The sequence below is a fragment of the Oryctolagus cuniculus genome, chromosome 2 (genome assembly GCF_051225735.1).
Source record: "Oryctolagus cuniculus isolate XC-2025 breed Fujian yellow rabbit chromosome 2, ASM5122573v1, whole genome shotgun sequence".
Classification (NCBI taxonomy): Eukaryota; Metazoa; Chordata; class Mammalia; order Lagomorpha; family Leporidae; genus Oryctolagus; species Oryctolagus cuniculus.
Genome location: NC_142868.1, coordinates 136,854,686 through 136,876,573, shown reverse-complemented (window position 1 = coordinate 136,876,573; position 21,888 = coordinate 136,854,686). Strand labels below are relative to the sequence as shown.

At 56.7% G+C, this 21,888-nt stretch overlaps 2 protein-coding genes across 4 annotated transcripts; one reads left to right on the top strand and one right to left on the bottom strand.

The window, feature by feature from the left end:
• Positions 1 to 1,696: 1,696 nt before the first annotated feature.
• ANKRD53 (ankyrin repeat domain 53) lies at positions 1,697 to 12,786 on the top strand. The gene is made up of 7 exons (XM_008254266.5): positions 1,697 to 1,723; positions 4,854 to 4,984; positions 5,186 to 5,315; positions 5,596 to 5,795; positions 7,318 to 7,482; positions 7,862 to 7,982; positions 9,733 to 12,786. The coding sequence occupies exons 1-7, from the start codon at positions 1,697 to 1,699 to the stop codon at positions 10,444 to 10,446; spliced, it is 1,488 nt and encodes a 495-aa protein (XP_008252488.3). The 3' UTR covers positions 10,447 to 12,786.
• A 263-nt stretch (positions 12,787 to 13,049) lies between these two features.
• Positions 13,050 to 19,500, bottom strand: TEX261 (testis expressed 261). Of its 3 annotated transcripts, none has more exons than XR_016230298.1 (6): positions 18,835 to 18,994; positions 17,974 to 18,053; positions 16,461 to 16,614; positions 14,572 to 14,639; positions 13,810 to 14,084; positions 13,050 to 13,612 (listed from the first exon to the last, which is right to left on the bottom strand). XR_016230298.1 is itself a non-coding variant. In XM_089327577.1 (6 exons), the coding sequence occupies exons 2-6, from the start codon at positions 17,980 to 17,982 to the stop codon at positions 13,497 to 13,499; spliced, it is 450 nt and encodes a 149-aa protein (XP_089183703.1). In that variant the 5' UTR covers positions 17,983 to 18,053; positions 19,208 to 19,500; the 3' UTR covers positions 13,050 to 13,496. The 3 variants fall into 3 exon arrangements, 2 of the variants coding, with proteins under 2 accessions (XP_089183703.1, XP_002709839.1); XM_089327577.1 differs by lacking the exon at positions 18,835 to 18,994 and adding an exon at positions 19,208 to 19,500 and having other exon boundaries at positions 13,810 to 13,912; XM_002709793.6 differs by having other exon boundaries at positions 13,810 to 13,912.
• Between the last annotated feature and the right edge of the window lie 2,388 nt (positions 19,501 to 21,888).

Below are 21,888 nucleotides of genomic sequence, written 5' to 3'. Positions count from 1 at the left end.
ATTCCCTTAATGATTTTTTCTCTCCATTTTTGAGTGTTTTTTTTTTCTTATTGGCTTCTCTAGGGCTTATCATATTCATTTTAACACATTAGACTCTATTTCAGAGATCCTAGGAGCTCTAAGCTCTTATGGATTGACTAGGCATAATCCCTGTGTCTGTGCTGTGGAGCTAAGGGCGGAGACAGGGGCCCACTTTTTCTCAATGATGCAGAGCAGGAGTCGCTGATAAAGCAGGATCCTGGGCAGGGTCATGGTCTCTGATCCTCTCAGTTTGCCTCTCCCAGCATGGAACTCTGCCCAGTAGCAAGCTGGGCAAGGGTGGGCAGGGACAAATAGCCTTACCTGCTCTGCCTTGGCTGTAGCATCTGGCCCACTAGTGGGGGTCTAGATGGAGGAAGGGATTCCTCCAGGCTCTTGGCTACGCTCACTAGGAATTTAGTCTCAGCGGCCTGGAGCTGGGAAGGGGCAGGAGGCAGTGGTGAGCGATGCTGGCAGTCTGCTCCTCCCAGTGAGACGTCACATCTCTCAGGGGCCAAGGAGAGGGGGCTCTGTTTCCTTCGCCATCTTTCACCCATCTTGGAGCTTGCGTCATTCTCTGAGCTGGGGAGGGTGGAGGCAGGGACTGGCTCTTGGCTGCAGCGTTGCAGATTCTCAGTGTTCTTACTGAGACCCAGTAGATTCCCTTGACCGTCTCTCCATTTGTCGGATATTTTAGGACAATGTGCAGAGAACAGTTGGTTTTTCACATAATTTTCACCCATGATGATTGCTGCCTAGGAGCGGGGCTATGGAGCTCCTCATGCTATCGTTCCAGAGGGCATGGAGATTTGTGAAAGACTTATTCTAGATCTCAGGGGCTCAGAACACATCAGCATTGCATTCTGGGCCTTCTCTGGGATCCTTCGAAGTAAGCGTGATTCTCAGATGCTAGTCTGATGCACACCTCCAGGATCCGGCAGCTCACTGTCACTGCCTGCTGGGGAGGCACTCAGCGGCAGGAGAAGACAGCCCAGCTAGGGCTCTGCAGATCTTTGGAACTGCCCTGGAGCTGAAGAAAAGGACCCACTCAGAGTCCACCTGTCCTGCTACCATCTTTGGACAAGCGTAGTGCCAAATGACATGGAGAAAGCGTCAGCCTCCCCGGCCCCGGCCCATCCTATGGTGTGCCCCTGCCCTGGCAAACCAGTCCCAGCCCTGCAAGCACAATTGTTTCCTTTCTGCGACCTGGCCATCTCCTAGGGTGCACACTTGTTCCCCCTCCCCCCACCTTCCTCCACAGAACAGCACAGGAACAGTCCCAGCATCCTCTGGGGCTTTGCAGTGTCCTGGTCTACATAGCTCCCTTCAGGGACCATCCCACTGGTCCCAATTAATTTCCGCAATGGTGCTTTAGCCCAGGAGCTTCTTACTTCAGGCTTCAGCTGAAATTGACTGCAGCATCATCAAGCTAGCTCCTAGGTGCTAGCAGTGGGGAGGAGCCGGCCTTGCACTCCGGACCTGCAGTGTGGAGAAGGCTCTGCTCTCAGGTCCTGCCCCACCACTCCCCAGGTGCTTTCTTCTCACTCGCCTGGGGCTGCAGAACCAGCCGCTCTTTCCAAGTAGGAAGCCAACACTTTCTTGGTTATTTCCTGCTGTCCCCCCTCTCCACGGCCCAGCGCCCGTCGTTCTACCAGGTGCTGTCTGCCTGCCCACGTGCATGGCTCTGGCCAAGGGGGTCTTCAGGGTGAGGCATTCTCTCCTCCCAAGGACTCTGCTCAGTCCCGGTTGCCTCCTCTCTCAGGATCACCTGCAACCTCTTGCTTCCCCCAGAAAGAGGACCAAGGAACACCTCAAAATGGTTCTCAACACTGGCCACACCTGAGAATTATCCAGAGAACTCCAGGAAATGTCGATGCCCAGACCCCAAACCATATCAATTAATCCAAATCTGTAGGCATAAGTTCTCTGTACTGGAGTTCTTCCCTGGAGGATTCTGATGTACAGCTGGGGTCACCAAACACTGGGCTCGAGACTGAGCTACCCCTGGCGAGGACATGGGGACTGAACTCGAAGCTCCTGAGATGTGTCTGCCAACCCCAGTGCACGCACAGGCTCCTGCCATCCTTAATAGAATGCTAACACCCAGAAGACGCTCCAGCTGCCGGGGAAAAAGCACGCTCTGTGCCTACAAAGCATGGCGCTTCTGCCTAAGCTGGAGACAGCTGCTGATGCCCCGCCCAGGGCAGACAGCCAGCATGATTTGCGGGGTTTGAAGGTGCTTGGCAGGGGGCTGACTCCCTCTGACCACGGGGTGAGGAGGCTTCCCTGAAAAGCGGGACAGGCGTTTCTGGGTGGGGAAGCCGTAGTTTTGTCCCTCCCTGAAGGTCATTGTGGTTTCAGAGGACTTCTGCCTCCACTTTTCCCAGGAGAAATACCTGGACTGTGGAGGTGCGTAGGGGGAGCGGCACCTCTGAAAGCCTGGGGTCGTTCCCCTTCAGAAGGGTTGAGGATGGGGATGGCTCAGTAGACAACGCTGCTCCAAGCACCAGTGCTGCTTGGCTCCTGCATAGGAGGGCACTTCAAAGGGCTCGTGGGAAAGTGGAATTAAAAGACAACTTGAGGGCTGGGTGTTCGGCATAGCGGTTAACATGCCTCTTGGATGGCATGTCCAATATTGGCATGTCCTGCTTTTAAGTTCCATCTCAGCTCCCAATTTCGGTTCCCTGCTAATGCGCACCCCTGCCTGGAGGCAGCACATGGTGGCCCAAGTACTCGGGTCCCTGCCACCTATGGCAGAGACCCAGATTGAATTCTCTTGAGTTCTTGGCTCCTACCTGGGGCAAGTCCCAGTAGTTAGCAGCATGTGGGGAGTGAGCCAGCAGAGAGGAGGTCTCTCTCTCTCTCTCTCCCCCCCTTCCTTCCCTCCCTCCCCATCCCTGTTTCAAATAAACTTTTTTAAAAAAGAATCCTCCTTGTCAGGGGGCCTGGAATAAAATGTCCCTTAAAAAAAAAGGGAAGTTTATTTTGGCACAGAAACTATTGATATCATTTTAAATAATACACACTTTTCATGAATTTTTGAATATCTTTCATATGGATGGATTTCAAAAACATTGCACCACATATTCATCTTTTATTATATTTAAATTTGTCTTCTAATTTCACTTCCCAAGAACTTTTTAAAATATCGTCCTATTGTAAAAAGTCAGAAAGAAGCGGAGGGAGATGTTGACAACTTGTAACACAGACAATAAGTTTCACTGGTCATGGAGAAACACATGAAGACCTTCAAAGACCAAGGGGAGGGGCAGTTGCTGTGGTTCAGCAGCTTAAGCCTCCTCCTGTGACACCTGCACCTCACACTGGGGAACCCAGCTGGTTGGAGTCCCAGCTCCACAGCTACCGATCCGATCCGGCTTCCTGCTCATGCGCCCAGGGAGGCCTTGCCACTCACCTGGGAGACCTGGATAGACTTCCCAGCTCCTGGTTTTGGCCTGGCCCAGCACCAGCTGTTGGAGACACTGACTGGGAAATGAGTAAGTGGATGAAAACTCTCTCTTCTGTCTTACCTGCTCATTGTTGCTCTGCCTTTCAGGCATGAAAACATAAACTTATTTGATTTTTAAAAAAAAAAACAGGGGCCAGCATAGTGTCACAGTGGACTGTCACTGTTTGTGACGCCAGCATCCCATCTCAGAATGCCAGCTGGAGTCCTGGCTGCTCTGCTTCCTATCCAGCTTCCTGTAAATGCACCTGGGAGGCAGCAGAAAATGGTCCAAGTGCTTGGGCTCCTGCCACCTGTGTGAGAGACCAGGATGATATTCCTGGCTCTCAGCTTCACCGTGGCCCAAACCTGGTTGTCATGGCCATTTGGGGAGTGAACCAGAGGATAGAAGATGTCTCTCTTGCTCTCCCTCTCTCCATTTCTCTGTCCTTCTTTGTTGCTCTGCCTTCCAAATATAAAATTTCTAATAAAGAAAAGCAATATGAATAAACATGTTTTCAGAAGAAGAAATGCCAATGATTAAATGTTTAACCTTGCCAGTAATCAAAGAGCCACATTAGAACCCAGTTTCTACCACTAAGTTAGCAAACATTTATTTAAAATCAAGCTATCCAAGGCTATGGATGGTTTGAACAGTTCCTGTTTTACACAGCAAACCTGTCGCTGGTGCGTCTCTGGCCACACCAGCTGGCCGGGTTCTCACCGCTCGGCCCCTTCGCTCCCGGTGTGGGAGGTCCTGTTATCCCCATTCTGCGGAGGCAGAAACCGACACACCGAGACCAGGCAGCGCAAAAGCTAGGCCACCAGCGCGCCATGCACCTGCTTCGCGGCAGTGCAGGTGCACGTGGATGCAAAAGCCTGGTGGAGGGCGAGTTGGGAAACGCAAGTGTGTTCCTTGGTTTAGAGTGCCCGCTCCAGAAATCCATGGGAGGAAAACAGCCGCTCGTTTTGTGTAGCACATGTGACGGCGCGTCACAATGTGGCTTGCGGTGTGGTGACAACGGCAATTCGCTCACAATGCGCCCCCAGGGACCAGGGCTGCCTGAGTGTACACGCCAGACAGGCCCCATAGACCGCGACTGTGGCGCGGGGCCGGCTTCTCGGTTTCCTAACGTATGCGTTGCACCAGCGGCAACGAAAGCTAAGGTTCTCCTTTGCCGTGTGTTGGATGCTGGGCCTCCAGGGCAGTGGCCCGGGCGGGTGGGGTCGGAAGACCTCGGAAGCGCCCGGAGCGGCCGGCCGGGTTCCTAACACCCTGGGGGGCTCGGCCCGCAGCGCTGCGGCGGCCCTGGGAGCAGCGCAGGGCCGGGAGAACCAAGCTCCAGCCCCGGGACGGCCTGGGCTCTCGCGCCCTCTCGTTGGGCGGGAGCGGGCAGGCGGGAGCCTGGCGGGGAAGGATGGCGAGCAGCTCAGCCCCGACCTGCTCCGCCTGGCTCCTTCCGGCGGGCATCAAGTTTCCCTGAAGGTCATCGGGAATACCCCGGAGTCCAGGCTGCCCAGGTGGGCCGAGGGGGTAGGTGGCCCGGCTGCGGGGCGCGAGACCTCGGCCTGGGCGAGCAGGGCCTGGGGCGCGCGGCGCTGCCGCTCGGAGTCCTGACGCCGCGAGGGCTGGGTTGAGCCGGGGCTCGAATCCAGAGCGGCTCCCCTCAGTACCCCGAAGGGCCGCCCCTTCCCCTCTCACCTCTGCCCCGCCGACTCTAGCCCCATCGAGGAGTCCGACCAGAGGGTCTTTGGGAACTATTATCAGCTGTTCGCGGCCTCGGTGGGCGATGTGGAATGGCTGCGGTTCTGCTTGAACCAGCGCCGCGGGGAAATCGAGGCCAACGACAAGGTGAGGCCGCGGGGTGTAGGGGCGGGGAGCCAGGCCCCTCCTCCCCCGCCAAGGGCTCCTCACCTGCGGTCGCAGGCTGCCCAGGGCCATCGGAAAGGTCCTCTGTGGAGGACGCCCGGTGAGCTAATGAACACACCCCAGGAATGGCAAAGGGGTAGGAGCCTGTGCCGCCGGCACAGGCAGAGCGGAAGTGTGCTCTCCGGAAACTCTCGCAGCAGTTAGTTTGCGGGCCCTAGGCGGGATCCGCTCAGTCTCCTCCTGCCCCACTCTGGCTCCACAGGGCTTCGCTGCTATCCACTTGGCAGCCCAGCAGGGCCAGCTGACCTGCCTGCAGGTCCTGATAGACGAGTACGAGTTCCCCGTGGACCTGCCCACCCATGGCGGCGAGACAGCCCTGCACCTCGTCATCCACAAGGACAACGAGCCCGTGGCCCTCCTGTGCATTCAGTACCTGCTCGAGAAAGGGGCGAACCTCGATGCGTGAGTCCACTCTGCGGAGGCCCCCGGGGTCTGGGCGGACAAGAAGCCCACTTCCGGGCAAGGAGACCCATGCAGGACAGGCAGAAGGGGTGTTAGAGGTGTCAAGGATTGGGTCCACCTAAAGCAGCCAGCGAGTCCACGTGGTACAGTGGTTAAGACACTGGACTTTGGGAGAGGACAGACTTAGTTCACATTGTGGCTTTGTCACTTGCTAGCAACGTCACCCAACCTCTGGTTCCCAAACCGATGGGTACACTGGGATCACCCCCAGGACATGTGCTCCAATGCAGAGGCTCTGGTTCCATGGGTCTGTGATGTGGCCTGGGCTCTGTGAGTCTTCAAAGTGCTCCACATGTTTTTCTTTCTTTTTTTCCCTCCCTCCCTCCCCACTCCTTCCCTTTTCTTTCTCCCTCCCTTCCTTCTCTCTCTCTCCCTCTCCCTCTCTCCCTCCCCCCCCCCTTTTTTTTTGAGAAAGAAAAATCTTTCATCCTCTGGTTCACTCCCCAAATGGCCACAGGGCCAGGGCTGGGCCAGGCCAAAGCCAGGAGCTCAGAGTTTCTTCCAGGGCTCCCATGTGGGTGCAGAGGCCCAGGGACTTGGGCCATCTTCCACTGCTTTCTTAGGTACATTAGCAGGGAGCTGGATTGGAAGTGGAGCAGCCTGATCTGGAACAGGCACCTATATGGGATGCCAGTGGCATTGCAGGCGGAGGCTTAACCTGCCACTCCACAATGCCAGTCCCCTACATATTTCTGATCCGTAGCTAAGTTTGGGAACCACTGCCTCAGTGTCTTCAATTTAAATTTGGAAGGATGACAGTGCCTGTCACATGGCACATGATGAGAAGTGAGAAAGCGTGTGGTGTACAGGAGACTGCATTCACTCCATATATTTGCCGAGCATGCAATACGTACTAAGCAGCACGCCAGAGAACACCCAGAAGTGGGTCCTGCCCTCTTGGGTGGACATACTAGTGCAGGAGCAGCCAGAGCGAGGGAAGTGGCTACCAGAAGAATGTAACAGGCTGATGGGGGGTGGTGGTAGGAAGAGCTTATTCTGGAAGGGGCAAATCGTTTCCTCCGAGGAGATGTCATTTAAGATACAACCTGAAGACTGGGAATGAGCTGGCCATGCAGAGCCGGGAGAAGTGTTCCAGGCAGAGACCACGTGTCAGGGAAGAGAGGGGCCAGGTCAGAGCCAGGTCAACGAGGAGGCAGGGCCCAGGTCATGCAGACCTTGCTGGCCAAGGCAGGGCACGGCGAGGGATGGTTGAGGGGCGGAGGAGGTCAGTGCTCTCTGAACCAACCTCTCTCTCCTCCAAGCAGTTCTGAATGGCCACGCACTTCCTCTAATCAGAGCTGTGCTGCTTGTGTAGCCCAGGGCAGGGTGAGCGCAGGGCATGGCTGAGCCGCCCTGTGGGCTGGAGGCAGTTGGGCCCTGAGAGCTGGTCTGCCTACCTCTCTGATGGACACCTGCCCTTGTCCTTCCTTTCGGTCCTCTTCCCCACCCCCCGGGCCTGCAGTCAGACACACAATGGCTCCACACCCCTGCACCTGGCAGCTTGCGAGGGCCTGCTGGGCTGTGTGAAGGTACTGGTGCAGAGGGGCGCCAATGTCCACGCCCAAGACGCCTTGGGCTGCAAACCCATTGACTACTGCAAGATGTGGAACCACCGCACCTGTGCCCGGTGAGTATGAGGCCCACCAGCAGTGGCCACCCCCTTCCCTTCTCCCATCCCAGGGCTTCCCCATGGCCCTCAAAGGCTACACCTTTCAGAGGAGGGTGTGGGAAGCCAGACAGCAGAGGGGTCAATCTGCTGCCTCCCTGACCAGGATAACACTAGCAGGGCTTTCCCCAGGCCCCACCCCTCTGGGTTGAGCATTACCTGCCTTGCCTGTCCTGGGGCCCCTGGCTCCTCAAAGGAAGTGCTGGGGACCCCCACAGCAAGGATGGGGACTTCTTGCTCACATGGACGCTGGCAGCTCCTCCCGCCTCTACCCAGGCCTTCAGTGGCAGTACCTGTGGCAGCGCAGCCCCTGCGGGTGACACGTCCCCACCCTGCACAGGTTCTTGAAGGATGCCATGTGGAAACGGGACAAGGATGACTTTGCCCGTGAGATGGGGAAAGTGAAGAGGCTCAAGGAGCAGCTGGCCCTCATAGAGCTGGACTACCTGACTGAGTACCAAGTAAGGGGCAGGCCTTGTGGAAGGCATGGGAGCAGCGAGGCATGAGAAGGGCAGGGGTGCTGGGCGTCAGCTGTTATGGGCATCTGAGCAAAGGGGGCAGGGAGCCCCATGGTGTGGCAAGAAGAGCAGTTAGAAGCACTCACCCAGAAAGGGCCCCCTGCTCCCCCAGGATGACAAATTCCAGTCATATAAGCCACTTGCTTGGGGAAAAGTCTTGTCCTGGGTGAGCCAGCCACCACCACCTAAAGGCAGATGTCTGTGAGCCCCTCTGAGCACTCTGCCTCCTGCAGAATGCCAGCCTCTCAGGAGATGGAGGCCTGGCCTCTAACTGGGACTCACTCTGGTTAAAGAGACCCAGCCTTCCTCCCGGCACATGCTCAGCACTCCCTCCGTGCTGGGCACCTGCTGGGTCCAGGGGCTTTCGAGATGTATAAAGTGTAGGGAGCTTCGGGTCTTGGAAGAAAGTAGATGATAGCCCCCTAGAGGTGCCAGGGGTCCTGGGGGTACTGGAAGGGATGATGTCTGTCCAGATGGGCAGCAGTAGGCAAGGGCTGACCAGGTAGAAGAAAGAGCCGCGTGGAGAGGCATCGAGGCACACAGGACCATGATGTGGGCAGACAGCTGCCAGTGTGGTGCATCTGGAGGATCAGATTTGAGCTGGAGAGGGGCGAGCAGAGATCTGCAGGGGCTGAGGAAGCAAGGGGATTTTACGCAGGTGTAATCACCTGTGGCACGAAAGCCAGGAAAGCCAGAAGGAAAATCTGGGAGTCTGAAGTGGATCTCGAAGTGGGGAGGTCTGGTAAACACAGTCCCCCAGCTCTCCTAGTCACACACATGTCCACAGGAGGCAAGGCCCATCTGTTCCCTGTGGCTCTAACCTTGCCCAGGTGTCCCTAGCAGATCTCCTCTCCTTATTGGCTTCTTTTGGATCACATGCCCATTCTTGTCCCAATGAGAGCAGAACTAAAAGAAAGCCATATGCTGATTGCCTTGGGTCTGGGACAAGGCTGATGGAATTATGTTGATTGGCTTAGCCTAATCAGAGGCTACCTCTGGAGCCAGGTCAATCTCAAAAGCACCGGATTGCTTAGTCCGGAAGTGAGACACTGAGACAACAGTGGGGGGGATCTGTGACAGCAGGTGGAAGGTTCAGCTCCAGTGGAGGCAGGGCAAGTGCTGGACCCAATCATTGCTGTGCAGCCTGGAGAGCCAGCCCACTGTATCCACCCTGGCCTGACTCCTCATGGCCCACTGCTTCCAAGAAGCCCATCCAGATTAGCTCAACCCAATTCCAGGCCTTCCAAACCTTTCAATGCTTCTCCTTCCGGGGTCAAGAGTACAGCTGGCCCTTCTCATTTGCCCCCTCCCCCCCCGCAATAAAACCAGAGCCTCCCTTACAGCAGAGTACACCTCCCCTGTCAGACCAGGGATTCCTCCGGGGAGAGCGGCTTCTCTGCCCGTAAGTTCTAAAGCCTTCCCCAGGACAGGGACTGTCTTCCTCCTCCAGTGGGAGTTGCGCCCAAGGCAGAGGCCATGTCTCTGTCAGACTGCAGGGCCCCCCTACGGGACAGCTGCTCCCCCAGCAGCCCAGGCGCTCCCTCCCATAGGGTCTCCTCCATCAGCGGATTGCCCTGAGCAAGGACGGTGTCTTGCCAGTCAGGCCTAAAGTTCAAGGTCTGGCCGCAGGCCTCCTTCCACTGAAGTACACAGTGGCGGCCCCCACCCCCGTCTTGGCTCTCTGTTGCTGCAGAAGGAACACAAGGTTCTGAGAGAGGAGGATTTCACCAAGTGGCTCCGCTGCAAGTTGTTCAACCAGCGCCACTCTCTGCTCACCAAGGATACGCAAGTGGCCAGTACCCGATCCCGCCCCACCATCCTCCCTAAAACCTCAGAATACCAAGGCCCGCAGACTTCCCAGAGCTCCCAGCCCTGGGGGAAGAAACAGCTTGGAAGCATACAGCAGTGCCCGGCGCGGTTGCCCACCAAGCCCATCTACAGGCGGCCCCCACTCAGGCGGCCCAAAATGTGGAATCCTAGCAACAACCCCGCCAGTTCTCCCCCGACCCAGTTCAGCTACCCGCAGGGCATCCGCCTGGGCGTGCATCCAGACTCCTGCAGGGAGCAAGACTTCAGCAGCTTCCTGGAGGTGATCCCCGGCCCCCATGGCTACGCATGGCTGCACACGGCCAATGGCCACTGGGTGGCGCCCGTGCCCCGGCTGCCTTTGGAGGTGATGGTCCGCGAGCTGTACCCACAGAAGCAGCCGTACAGGATGAAGGTACCCCAGGGCTTTCGTGCCATCACCATCAAGGACGTGCCCCACAAGCGGCACTTGGACAACCGCACCTTTTGGACCGACACTCTGGCCATGAGCCTGCGCGAGACATTTGACGAAGGCTTCCTGGCCAACGTGCGAGCTCACCGGGGGCTCCCTGCTCTGCCCACCCTCACAAGCCCTCTGTAAAGTTCCTTCGGTGGCCTCAGGGCATGAGGCAGCCCAGTGAAGTCCATGGTGTGCTGATTCATGTTGTGGGTGGGAAGGAAGGGGAAGGCATGTCCGGGGGTTCCCACTCCCAAGGTCAAGGACAGGAAGATGCCCATGCTCCCCAACTTCCCCTCAACAAAAGTCTAGACCTCAGGCCTCCTCTCTGCAAGGAACTCTCTCCAGCCCTTGGGAATCCAGAGTAGTGCAGAGTGGAAGTCAGTCTCCTGAGCCCTAGCCTTGTAAAAGCTGACACTCTGGCATCTCTGGGGCCTTCCCACCCTGGCCAAGCCCAACACAAACAAGGTTTCCAGGATGGAGAGGACCACTGGGTGATTCTGCCCCCTGCTCCTTCTGGCTGCAGACTCCAAACCTCACTGTTTGGCTGCAGAGCCAGAGTTAACGTGTCACCCCGGGGAGGCTTTCCCCACTGCCACTGAGTGCAGTGCAGGGAGGTGTGGTGGCATCTGTGGCTTTAGTCTGGGACTGGGGAAGCGCCTGTACTTCCTCCAGGAAGCCACCTGGGCCTCCTGCAATCTGATGCACACGTCACAATTCGTTCATTAGACAAACATTTATTGAGTGCTTTCCATGTACTGGGCACCAGCCGGGCACAGTTGATACAAAAAAATTCAAGGATAGTCCCTGCCCTCTAGGAGCTTACAGTCTAGTGAGGATGGATGGTAAAGCAGGCAAGTGAGCCCAGAGGGACCTGTGTGGTGTGCTGGGATGAGGCTGGGGGAGACAGGGCACATCCAAAGCTCCTTGGAGGAAGTAAAATCTAAGTTGGGATGTGACAGAATAGTGGCCTCAAGAAAGGTGAGTCACAAGCAGCAAGGGAGTGCTGTGGCTTCTCTGGATACAGGAGGCTGGGACTCACAGCGCAGGAAAGTCACTGATGAGGGCTGAAAGGAGGGCAGGGACCAGGACACCAGGACTCTCACAGCCATGCTAAGGGGTCTGGACTTTATCCTGAGGGCAGCGGGAGCCATGGAAGACTTCTGGCCAGGGAGTGAGCGATCAACTGTGCATTTTAGAAAGATGGAGAAGCAGCAGGGGGAGTTCGGCACAATAAGCCAGGTGAAAGCTCACAGGGGGAGTGGCTTGAATCAAGAAATGTTAAGAAGGCAGACACAGTTTTCCAGAGATTGGATGTTAAGAGCAGAAAGACAAAGCAGGCCTAGAAAGAAGGTTTCCTGCCTGGCTTGTGTGACCTTAGGGCCAAGGCAGATACCCAAAAGGGTCTGGTTTGCAGAAGACAGCAAGTACCGTCTGGCCCATGAACTTGAGTTGTGTGTATACCCAGACAACAGTAGAACTGCGGGCCAGGAAAGATGGGGAGACTGGAAATCAACTCTCCATTTCTTGGTAAAGTCCTTGAAGCCATCAACATGGATGGGCTTCCCCTGGAGAGCCCAAGACAGAACCCTGAGAGACCCCAGAGTGTGTGGGGCGAGTGGAGAAGGCTGCACAGGAGATGGCAAGGAGCAGACAGAGTTAAGACAAGCAGCCATGGAGGTGAGTCAGGAATGGGGGGATCGGCCACTGCAGCTCGAGTCAGATGGGACATGGGACGGGGGAGTAGGGCTGAGCACAACAGCCACTGGCAACCCCTGCGGTGGGCACTGGGAGCAGACTGAATGGAGGGCATGGAGCCTCATCAGTAGGGTGAGGAACCAACAAGTGGACAGCAAGGGAGAGCAGGGCCATCGGTGAGGTCAGCCTCCAGCATCCTCCACCTTGCCTGTCCTTGTCTGCAACTTTCATTCACATCAAGGGAGACCCACATGTGCTGGTCCTCCCAGCCAAAGGAGAGGGCTGGTATTTTTAGGAGAATGGAAACTAATGCCAAGGAAATGAGGGCTGTGATGGGACTTCACGCATGTCGCACTTCAAGCACATGGGTCTTCCCAGCGGCTTGGAGGTACACATGTGCAGTCCACGTGTGCACCTGCCAACCTCACGTTGAGGTACAGTACATAGACAGTGATGGCTCCCGTGGAGACTGCATTCTAGTAAGTGGTGCTGAGCACTTGCAAGGCACTGTAATTGGAATGCAAGGTCAACAAATGCTGCTCTGCGCCCAGGACCTCTTAGAAGGCACAGATTACCTCCCTAGGAGCCAAGAGCACCCCAAGGAAAAGGCCAGATCTTGTGTGCTCTTAAAAACGACAAACAGCTTCTCCCACCAGTCCCATTTCTGTAGAAACAGATTAGAGCCCAGGCTGCAATCCAGCCAGAAACCACCCCTGCTCGCCAGAGGAAGACATAAATAGGACATTGTGATGTTCTTGTGAACGTCCAGCCTGGTCCTAACTGCCCCTCCCCTCCCCCAGCTGGCCAGTCTCAGAGCCTTGGGGAAAGAAGAGATGGAAAAGAAAAGGAGGCGCATGGGAAGGCTGCCTCCACCCCTGCCCGCTTGCTGACCAGGCTGTCATCTCTGTCCCCTTCCCACTAAGGGCCACAAGAACAGTCCCCTTCAGAAGAGCAAGCCCCAAACCCAGAAAGGGAGTCCCTGGAGCAGCAAAACTAGGCCATTCAGGGCAGAAGGTCAGCAGGAAGAAAGGAGGATGAACTTCAGGGTATTAAGGCAAACAGTGCCACCTAAATCTTTATTCAAACGGGAATCAGCAATTGGACACAAATCACAGTTCAACAGCAAAAACTATTTCTCTTGGAAGTGGCAAGCCCTGGCCCCTCCATATGGCCATCTGCCCAGAGAACTTGTCACTGTCTGCTCTCCAGCTTCACAGACCCTGCCCTGCCTGCCGCAGCTGGGCCAGAACCTCCCGGCCACCTCGGCTTCCTGGCTAAGCAGGTTCTCCCCCTCCCTGGTGCCCTCTGTGGTTCTAGCCTCTGGCAGCACCATCTCTGAGCCATGCTGAGCCCCGAGGAGGGCGGGGATGGGGCTTCAGTCGAGGGGAGGGAAGCCAGGACTGGAAGAAGCTGTCTTCCAGCTCTCAGCCCCCATCTAGCCAGAGGTCCAGGGCCTACTCTCCTGAGCTGGCTCCCACATCCCCTCCCCAAGGGGGTCAGTATATCTTCTGACGACTGGGCAGAATGGCCTCTTTGATGAAGTTGAAGACAACCAGGATGCCTAAGCGTTTGCCCCGCTTGCCTTTGGTGAAGTAATTGGAGACCACGTCATCTGTGAAGACACAGACAGGGAGATGAGTGAGTGTGACTGTGTGTGTGTATGTATGTGTGCGCACATGCACATGTGAACCCAGCTCTCCCAACCCGGAGCCCAGGCACCTGCATCATGGGACTGGGCTCCATCCAGCTCCCCCAGCACTTGGGCCTTGTGCTGTCCCTGCACCCCGCCCCTTACAGACCCCTGCTCACCTCCTGGCTGCATGGTGGAGGGCAGGACGTTCTCCCCAGCCGAAAGTGACACGAAGAATGCAAACGGGATTATCCACAGGCAGAAAGTGAAATAGGCCAGGACCTAGCAACAAGACAGCCTGAGGAGAAGGTGCCCCGGAGGTGCCAGGAGAAGGCGGGGTGTGGTCCCGGTGGTCTCAGAGGAGTGGTGAAGGGTGCAGAGAAGGCCGCGCCTCTGACCACTGCAGGAGGCCAGGGCCTAGTAGGCAGGGGTGGGCCATCCTTGCACGTGGAGACTGCCCCATGGGGAAAGGCAGAGACTGAGAATGGCCACGCATAGCCACCATCCCCACATCTTGGTCACTAGGACAAACAATTCCTCAGGACAAAAGGGTACAGATGGAGGATTACACCGCGACTGACCCACATTCCCCAAAAATGACCTTGTTCTTCCCCACAGTGTCAAACTGGAGCAGCAAGGTATCTGAAGAAATCCGGGGAGGCTGCTGGGAGGAGCTGGGGCTCCAGGCTGCAGCTCATCCCCACCCCAAAGCCCCTTCCTGACCTCACCAAGACCCACTCAGGGGGATCCCAAAGACCCCAGTGGAAGAGCAGTGTTCTCACCTCAGCCACCCTACTTTCTAAGATCATCTGTGCTACGTTTCTAAACCTGTAATTGCTGAAGAGACTGGTTTCAACCAGAGCTGAGTTTGCCAAGCAAATCACACACTTCTCCTTGACTCCCCGTCTGGGAGAAAGGCTGACGCCCTGCGCACTTCTTACCTCTGAGAAGGGGTAATATTCTTCCGCAAAAAACTGAAATGCTAGGTAATGATTCACCACCACCAGGCCTGTGAAAGGAGTGCGAATCAGTCAACTTGGGGGGATAACAAGGCCACATTCCTAAACTTCCCAAGGCCCCTGGGGGCGGAGAGCCCTGGGTCTGTGCCCCAACTTTATATATAACTCGGAGGATGGCTTTGGGCCAAGCATACTACTGTCCAGATCTTCTGCTTGTACGTTAAAATCAGAGCATTGGCTCCAACCTGTCCGCTGCAGGAAGGCATTACAAGTAGGTCTGTAAGAGAGCTGCTTTGCATGTTAGAAAATGAGACTTCCATGTTACATAATCCAAAGCAATAACAATGAACTTGGTTTGCAATGGAAGTGAGTCCTAAAGAAAGCTCTCCATGGGCAGCAGGGGCAGGGAAGTCCAGGGCGTGGAGATGGATGTACGCCCAAGGGGGAACAGGCAGAAGAGGCTTTCTCTCTTGGCAATGCAGTGGCAGGGTCTGCGGGAGGCCTGGAGCTGCCGTCTTTGGCTGCTCTCGATCCTGGGCAGGGGTCCTCCTCCACCCTGCCTCAGGTGAGGCACGCTGGTCCGCACTGCAGCTGCGCACCACACACCTCCTCAGTGTGAGGCTGAGTTTATGAGAGGGAGGCGAGCAGATTCTGGGGACAGACGTGCTGCAGAGAGAGGCATGGCTGCTCGCGCCTGCGGAGAGGTGATGGGTAGCACTGCAAAGAACATGTCCCTGAGGCTAAGGCCCTCAACGCCACACAGCAACTCTGTCTCCTTCCTCTCTTCCAAGGCAGAGGCCACACTCTGCTAGGCTCAGCTCACTCTGGAGCTAAGGGATACTGGAAGATAGGATGGGCCTGCTGTCCACCTCACCGAGATCATTCAGAAAAACACAGGCAGCTAAAGGGCTGCTGTGGAGGACAAGGGGGACCCCTGCCCTGGGAAGATGTAGAAGGGACTTGGTCTTAGCCAGCTGCCTGGGGAAGTCACACAAAGGCACTCAGGGAAAAGCCCAGTCCTGGCTTGGACAGTGAGCTCTCCCAGGGGTAACGTCTGCTTCCCAGCTTCTCCCACAGACATAGGAAAGCAGCTCTAAGAAGCGCCCACTCCATCTGCTAGCCTGCCCCATGGCAAGGATGACCAGCAATGATTCGTGGAAGAAGTGGCAATGCTGGGAATGAAAGACTTTCCAATACTTTTTCCATGAATATCTGAAAACACCTATAATCCCTGACCAGGTGCCATTGGCTCCCAGCAGCCCTGTCAGAAATCTCTGAACAGACGGCAGAAGTGCAGGTCTAGCGAGGGCAAGCGACTTCCTGGAGTCAGAAAGTGGTGGCAGGGCAAAGGCAGGAAGGCCTGGGTCCTCCATGCACACTCCGCAGCCCTGAGGCCGCTGCTGCACTCACAGTGAGGGTGGGAAAGGCAGTCCCAGGAGGCTCTCACACCAGGCCACGTCTGCTGGGGCTCCCAGCCCACTGAGGCCGTGGACTCAGGACGTGAGCCGCAGGACGGAGGCCCGCCAAGGAAGGGCTCTGGGCTGTCGGTGGCCCGGTGGCTTCTCTGACTTTCTGCTGGGGGCCTGCTTCTGCCACCCCACAACCTCTCATTCTCAGACCTTCCCTCGCTTACCTCCGTGGCAGAGCCCCCTGCATCGGACGCTTCCCTCCTCATACCCCAACAAACTAGCCACAGAGACAAGGCGGGCTTGCAGGGTCCTCAAGAGTGAGAACTCCATTTTCCCAACCAGACTGGCCTCTCGGGGGACCTCAGTGGCTTCCCTCCTTCCGCCACTTGGCCTTCGAAGCCCAAGCCTGAGTCAGACACATCTGCCCGTGTCAGCTGCCTCCCCAACCCCGGCCCCTCTCACCGCAAGACAGGATGAAGTTGGGCGAGGTCAGCATGATGAAGGGGAAGGTCTGCAGGAGGCCGAAGTAGACGAGGTTGGTGAAGAGGCCCACGCCAATCATGCTGGCGGGGAAGCGCTCAAAGACGTAGAGGCCGATCAGCACGGCCGTGGAGAACTGCAACAGCAGAGGCACAGGTGCGGCAGCCCTTCCCGGCATCCCCTCCGCGTCCGCCAACCCCAGCCTGCCCAGCAGAGGTGCAGGTGTGGCTGCCCTTCCCGGCACCCCCTCCGCTCCCGCCAACCCCGGCCAGCCCAGTAGAGGCGCAGGGGCAGCAACCCTTCCCGGCATCCCCTCCGCTCCCGCCAACCCCTCCGCTCCCGCCAACCCCAGCCAGCCCAGCAGAGGCGCAGGTGCGGCAGCCCTTCCCGGCATCCCCTCCACACCCACCAACCCCTCCACGCCCGCCAACCCTGGCCTGCTCAGGGCAGCGCTATGGACACGTGTCCATCTCCCTGGTCACAAAGGTGTGGCCTCCCCCACCAGCCTCTCAGTTCCGCAGGACACCATCTTTCAGTGTCATTTGTCAAAATTTTCTTGATGGCAAGCCACAGCAAGAAAACACTGAGCACCCTGACCGCAACACACACGTTCATGATTAGAGCTCACATTTTAATTAGTCTTTTTTCTACCTCATTTTTCTAAAAAAAATGCTGACTGTCCTACTGAATCAATTATATAACCCAATAATGAATCACGCCTGCACTCAGAAAGCATTGTTCTGAAGGACTTACTGTTGTCAGTACTTAACAAATGACAGTTGGCTGAACTCCTGAGCCAACACCCACAGGCTGGGCCTCTGGACCCAGAGCTGAGGGCAACAGTCTTATCTCCACCACTAGCTCCCAATCCTAGGCCGTGCCCAGAGTGGAAACGGCTGCGGACGCCGGCTGCCTGAGAGGCAGTGGACTCCTGCTGCCCAAGGCACTGACACCACCACCCCAGCCTCTTCGACAGCCGGCAGCAATGTGACTTCCGGCAGTCACTGCTGTGGCGTTAGCATCAATGGCGAGGGCTGTGTCTCCAGAAAGAGAAGCCTCCCATGGGCCCGGGCTGAGGAAAGTCCTCCCCTCTTAGGACAAATCGCTCGATCGGATCAGGAGGAGGGCAATGAACAAGAACTCAAAATTGTCCTGAAGGTTCCTCCAAGTTCCAAATGCTGTGAACACAGCAAGGGACTAGAGGCAGTGGAAGACAGCCAAGCACAGGCCAAGCCAGGGTCCTGTGGACAGAGAGGGTGCATCCGGCTGTCACCTTAAGGAACCGAGAATGAGGTGAAGACAGCACTTAGGGAAGGAGGCCAGGGAAGATGTGGGCCTGGGGTGCAGACCCAAAGGCCGGGTACAGGGCAGGGCTGCGGGCAGTTCCCCTCGGCAAAAAGCTCACAGGTTTCAGCATTTCCGCCACTTTCCTCCCTTCCTGCATTCGGGGCACAGCAGAGAGCGAGGGAGAATCCCAGAGGAGGCTGCCACTCACCCAGATCATGTACTTGATGATCCTGCTGGTGGCCACTGTGTATTCTTCTATCAGCTCTGCCAGGTAGTAGAGTCCGGCCGCTGAGGGGATGGGGAGAGCATCAGCCAGGGTCACTTCCCCGACCCCGAACCCCACAGACCCTGTGTGGATGCCAGGTCAGGAGTAAACCAAAGAACCACGCGAAACTCGGTCAGGGCAACTAAGAGGAGGTTTCATGCAGTGGTAGGCTCCACCGGACACCTCAGCACCGGGCTGACCTCTGCCCAGAAAGCGGCATTTCACTCACGCCCGCAGTAAATGCCTGCTGGGCACGGAGGAGACCAGGTGCCAGGCTGGGTGCCGAGACTACAACAGAACAAGGCAGACAGGGTCCCTTCCTGACGCAGCTTGGGAAAGGAGTCTGACGCTCCCAGCGTGACAGTGCTACTCGAGGGAATGTTCAGGGCACCTGCTGGACCACCAACCCACCACAGAGGGCTTCTGGGAGGAGGTGCAGGAAGAGGGAAAGGTGTCAAAGGCGGAGGAACAGCAAGTACAGAGAGGCACAGCGGAAAGAGTGGCGGGCGGTGTCGGGGGACGTTCGGCGCCTCCGGCCAGCAAGCTGGGAGCAGCAGCGGTTGGTGGTTCGCGGGCACGGGCTCTGCCGGGGCGAACTTTGTGACATCTGGCAGGACCCGCGGCCAGGCCGGGTTTGCTGGGCTCAGCAGGAAGGGCAGGACTGGCGGGGCGGGAAGGGGGCGGCGCAGGCCTGCAGCGCCGACAGGGGCCCCCCGGAGTCGCCCCGGAACCCCGCGATGCGACCCCCGGCGAGCACAGACGCCAGCGCGGGAGCCCGCGCGGGCCACAGTCGCGCACTCTCACCGACGGCCAGCGTGATGAAGGCCACTTGGATGAACAGCGACAGCCAGCTCAGCACGTACATGAACCACATGGCGCCCCCGGCCGCCGGGACCGGCCCGCGCGCTTGGGCTCCGGCGACACGGAGCCGCCACCGAGCCGCCGCCGCCACCGCCGCGTCCCCGCCCCGCGGACGGCCGCCGGCCGTGCGCCGCCGCCGAGAGGAGCCCGGCCCGAGCGCCGCCCCCGGCCCGACTGGCGCTAGCGCCACCCCCAGGCGCGGAGGGTCAAGTGCCGCTGCTCCGCGTGGCGTCTCGCCCGCCGCCCGCCCACTTCCCCCGGACCCCACGGAGGGACTCCAGTTGGGGGCTGCCCCGCTTGGGGATGAGGAACTGACCGCAGACACTGGAAGGAGGCGGCCGTGCGGGGGCTTGGAGCCTCCTGCCGCTCCCGGTGCACTCCCGCGCCAGCCTGGAGGAAGTCCCGGCCAGAAGCCTCCGGCAGGTGGCCCCCCTTGCTGTCGCAGGTACCAGGGGCAGAATTATTGAGTGTCGGGCCAGGCTCTGTGTTCGTGAGGAAATGGATCCGATGATTGATGCGGGTCATTTTCTGTATGAGAAGCTGGGGCCGAGAGAGGCTACCTTACCCCGCGTCACACCTGTAACAGGCGGCCTGGGTTGAGAGTTAGGGCGCCCTCAATCGGGCATTCCCGGCCCTGCTCCCACCAGGCCAAGGTCGGGGTACGCCCCGCGCCCCCTAGCGCTGAATACGCTTACTGCACCGCTCCAGGGAGAGGCGCTGAGCGGACACCAGAACAGGACAGACCCCTGCAATGTGAGTCTGGTGTGCTTCCCAATTTGTGCCTAAAAGTCATTACACGGTCCTCAACACATAAGACACAGACGCAAGCAACTCCAATTCTGGGCAGAGTAGACCGAAAAGAATTGAGACAGACATTTGCACATCCGTGATCACAGCAGCATTATTTCCAACAGTCGCCACATGAGAATAACCCGATGTCCGTGGATGGATGGAAGGAAACCAAAGGGGGCCCACTTGTAAAGGAATATTACTTAGCCTGAAAAAGAAAGGCGATTCTGGGCGGGCTTTTGGGGCAGAGGTTAAGTCACTGCTTGGGACTCTTAGAAGAGTGCCTGGCTCCAGCCCTGGTTCCTCTGCTTCCAATCTGGATTTTTGCTAATGTACACCCAAGAAGGCAGCAGGTGATGCCTCAAGCCCTTGGGCCCCTGCCACCCATGTGGGAGACCTGGTTGGAGTTCCTGGCTCCTGGCTTCAGCCCGGCCCAGCCCCAGCCTACAGGGGGCGTTTGGGAAGTGAGCCAGTAGATGGAAGATCTTTTTCTCCCTCTGCTGCTCTGGCTTTCAAATAATAAAGTGGGAGTAAACATTGTTTTAAAAAGGAAACTTTTTTCTCTTCTAAGTTTCCAGGCTCCTTGAGCTTCTCTCCCTGAATTCTGTATCTGCTGACTTATAAGGGGTCCCGGCCACCCAGTTGGGGTTTCCTGAGGGGCAGGCACAGGAGGAGAAGCGAGACTTCAAAGGACCATATCTGTACCAACAAGGCTTTTCCCTGCAGCTCCATGAGCCTTAAAACCACCTGAAGGTTCATTAACCAGGAAACTGGCTAAATATACATGGGTGTATAAATATATGAAGGCAGGGACCAGAGCTATGGCATAGTGGGTAAAGCCGCTGCCTGCAGTGTTGGCATCTCATATGGGCACTGGTTCGAGTCCTGGCTGCTCCACTTCCGATCCAGCTGTCTGCTATGGCCTGGGAAAACAGTAGAAGATGGCACGAGTCTTTGGACCCCTGCACCCACATGGGAGACCCAGAAGAAGCTCCTGGTTCCTGGCTTCAGATTGGCGCAGCTCCGGCCATTGCGGCCAATTGGGAATTGAACCAGTGGATGGAAGACCTCTCTCTCTCTCTCTCTCTCTTTCTCCCTCCCTCCCTCTCACTGCCTCTCCTTCTCTCTCTGTGTAACTCTTTCAAAATAAATAAATAAATCTTTTAAAAAATAAATATATAGGGGCAGGCCCATAAGCAGGAATGAGGATGTTCTTTAGGTACTTATATAGTACCGCTTTTTAGAAAAAGCAAATTGATGGGCAGAAAGAAACTATGTACGCATTTCTTTATATAAAGTTACTCTGGAAGGCTACATTAGGAAATGGTAACATTGCTGGCTTCCAAAGGAAGAGAAGGAGCCGGGTTCAGGAATCAGGAACGGGAGAGAACATTCCCACTGTATATCTTTTTATAACCTTAGAACGTTAAACTATGTAAATATATGTGCATATGTTACATATTCATGAATAAAATGAGTTAAAATTAAACTGCAGGTTTAACATTAAAGTGGTCATGGCACGTTGGAGCGTTAGGAGTCCTTACATTTCCTGCTGTGACCCAGTTGCTTTGTGAGAAAAGCTGACTTTGGCTTACGTGACCCTGTCTGCCCCAATTGGCCCCGTGGGGCAGCTTCATGCTCAGGTCCCTTTTATTGGGGAGTTTATATTTGAGACACAAATGCATCAGTGGGAACAGGCACAGTAAACTCTCAAATCGTCTTTTTCCTGTTTATACTCCCAGGGAGGGAGGAAAGAGGAGTCTCCGTCACGCTTCTCTAGATAAGGGAAACGGAGGCCCCAAAAGATGAAGTCCACCTGCCTCTCACTGAGCCAGCATTGTTCCAGGACTGCACACTTTCTTTTAAGATCTATTGATTTGAAAAGGCTGAAGCAAGAAGCCTGGAACTTGATCTGGATCTCCCACATGGGTGGCAGGGGGCCCACCCACTTGGGCCATCATGGGCAGCTTTCCCTGGCGCATTAGCAAAGAGCTGGATGGGAAGTGGTGCTGCCAGAATTTGAACTGGCACTCATGTTGGGCTGCCAGCATCCCAGGCAGCGGCTTAACCTGCTGTGCCACAATGCCAGTCCCAGACTGGGCACTTTCACATTCCCACAGCTTTGAAGCAAAACTTGGCACCCAGCAATCAGAGTTGAGACTCTAGATGTTCTCTGAGGGCACGAGGAAGAGGCCATGACCTGAGAGC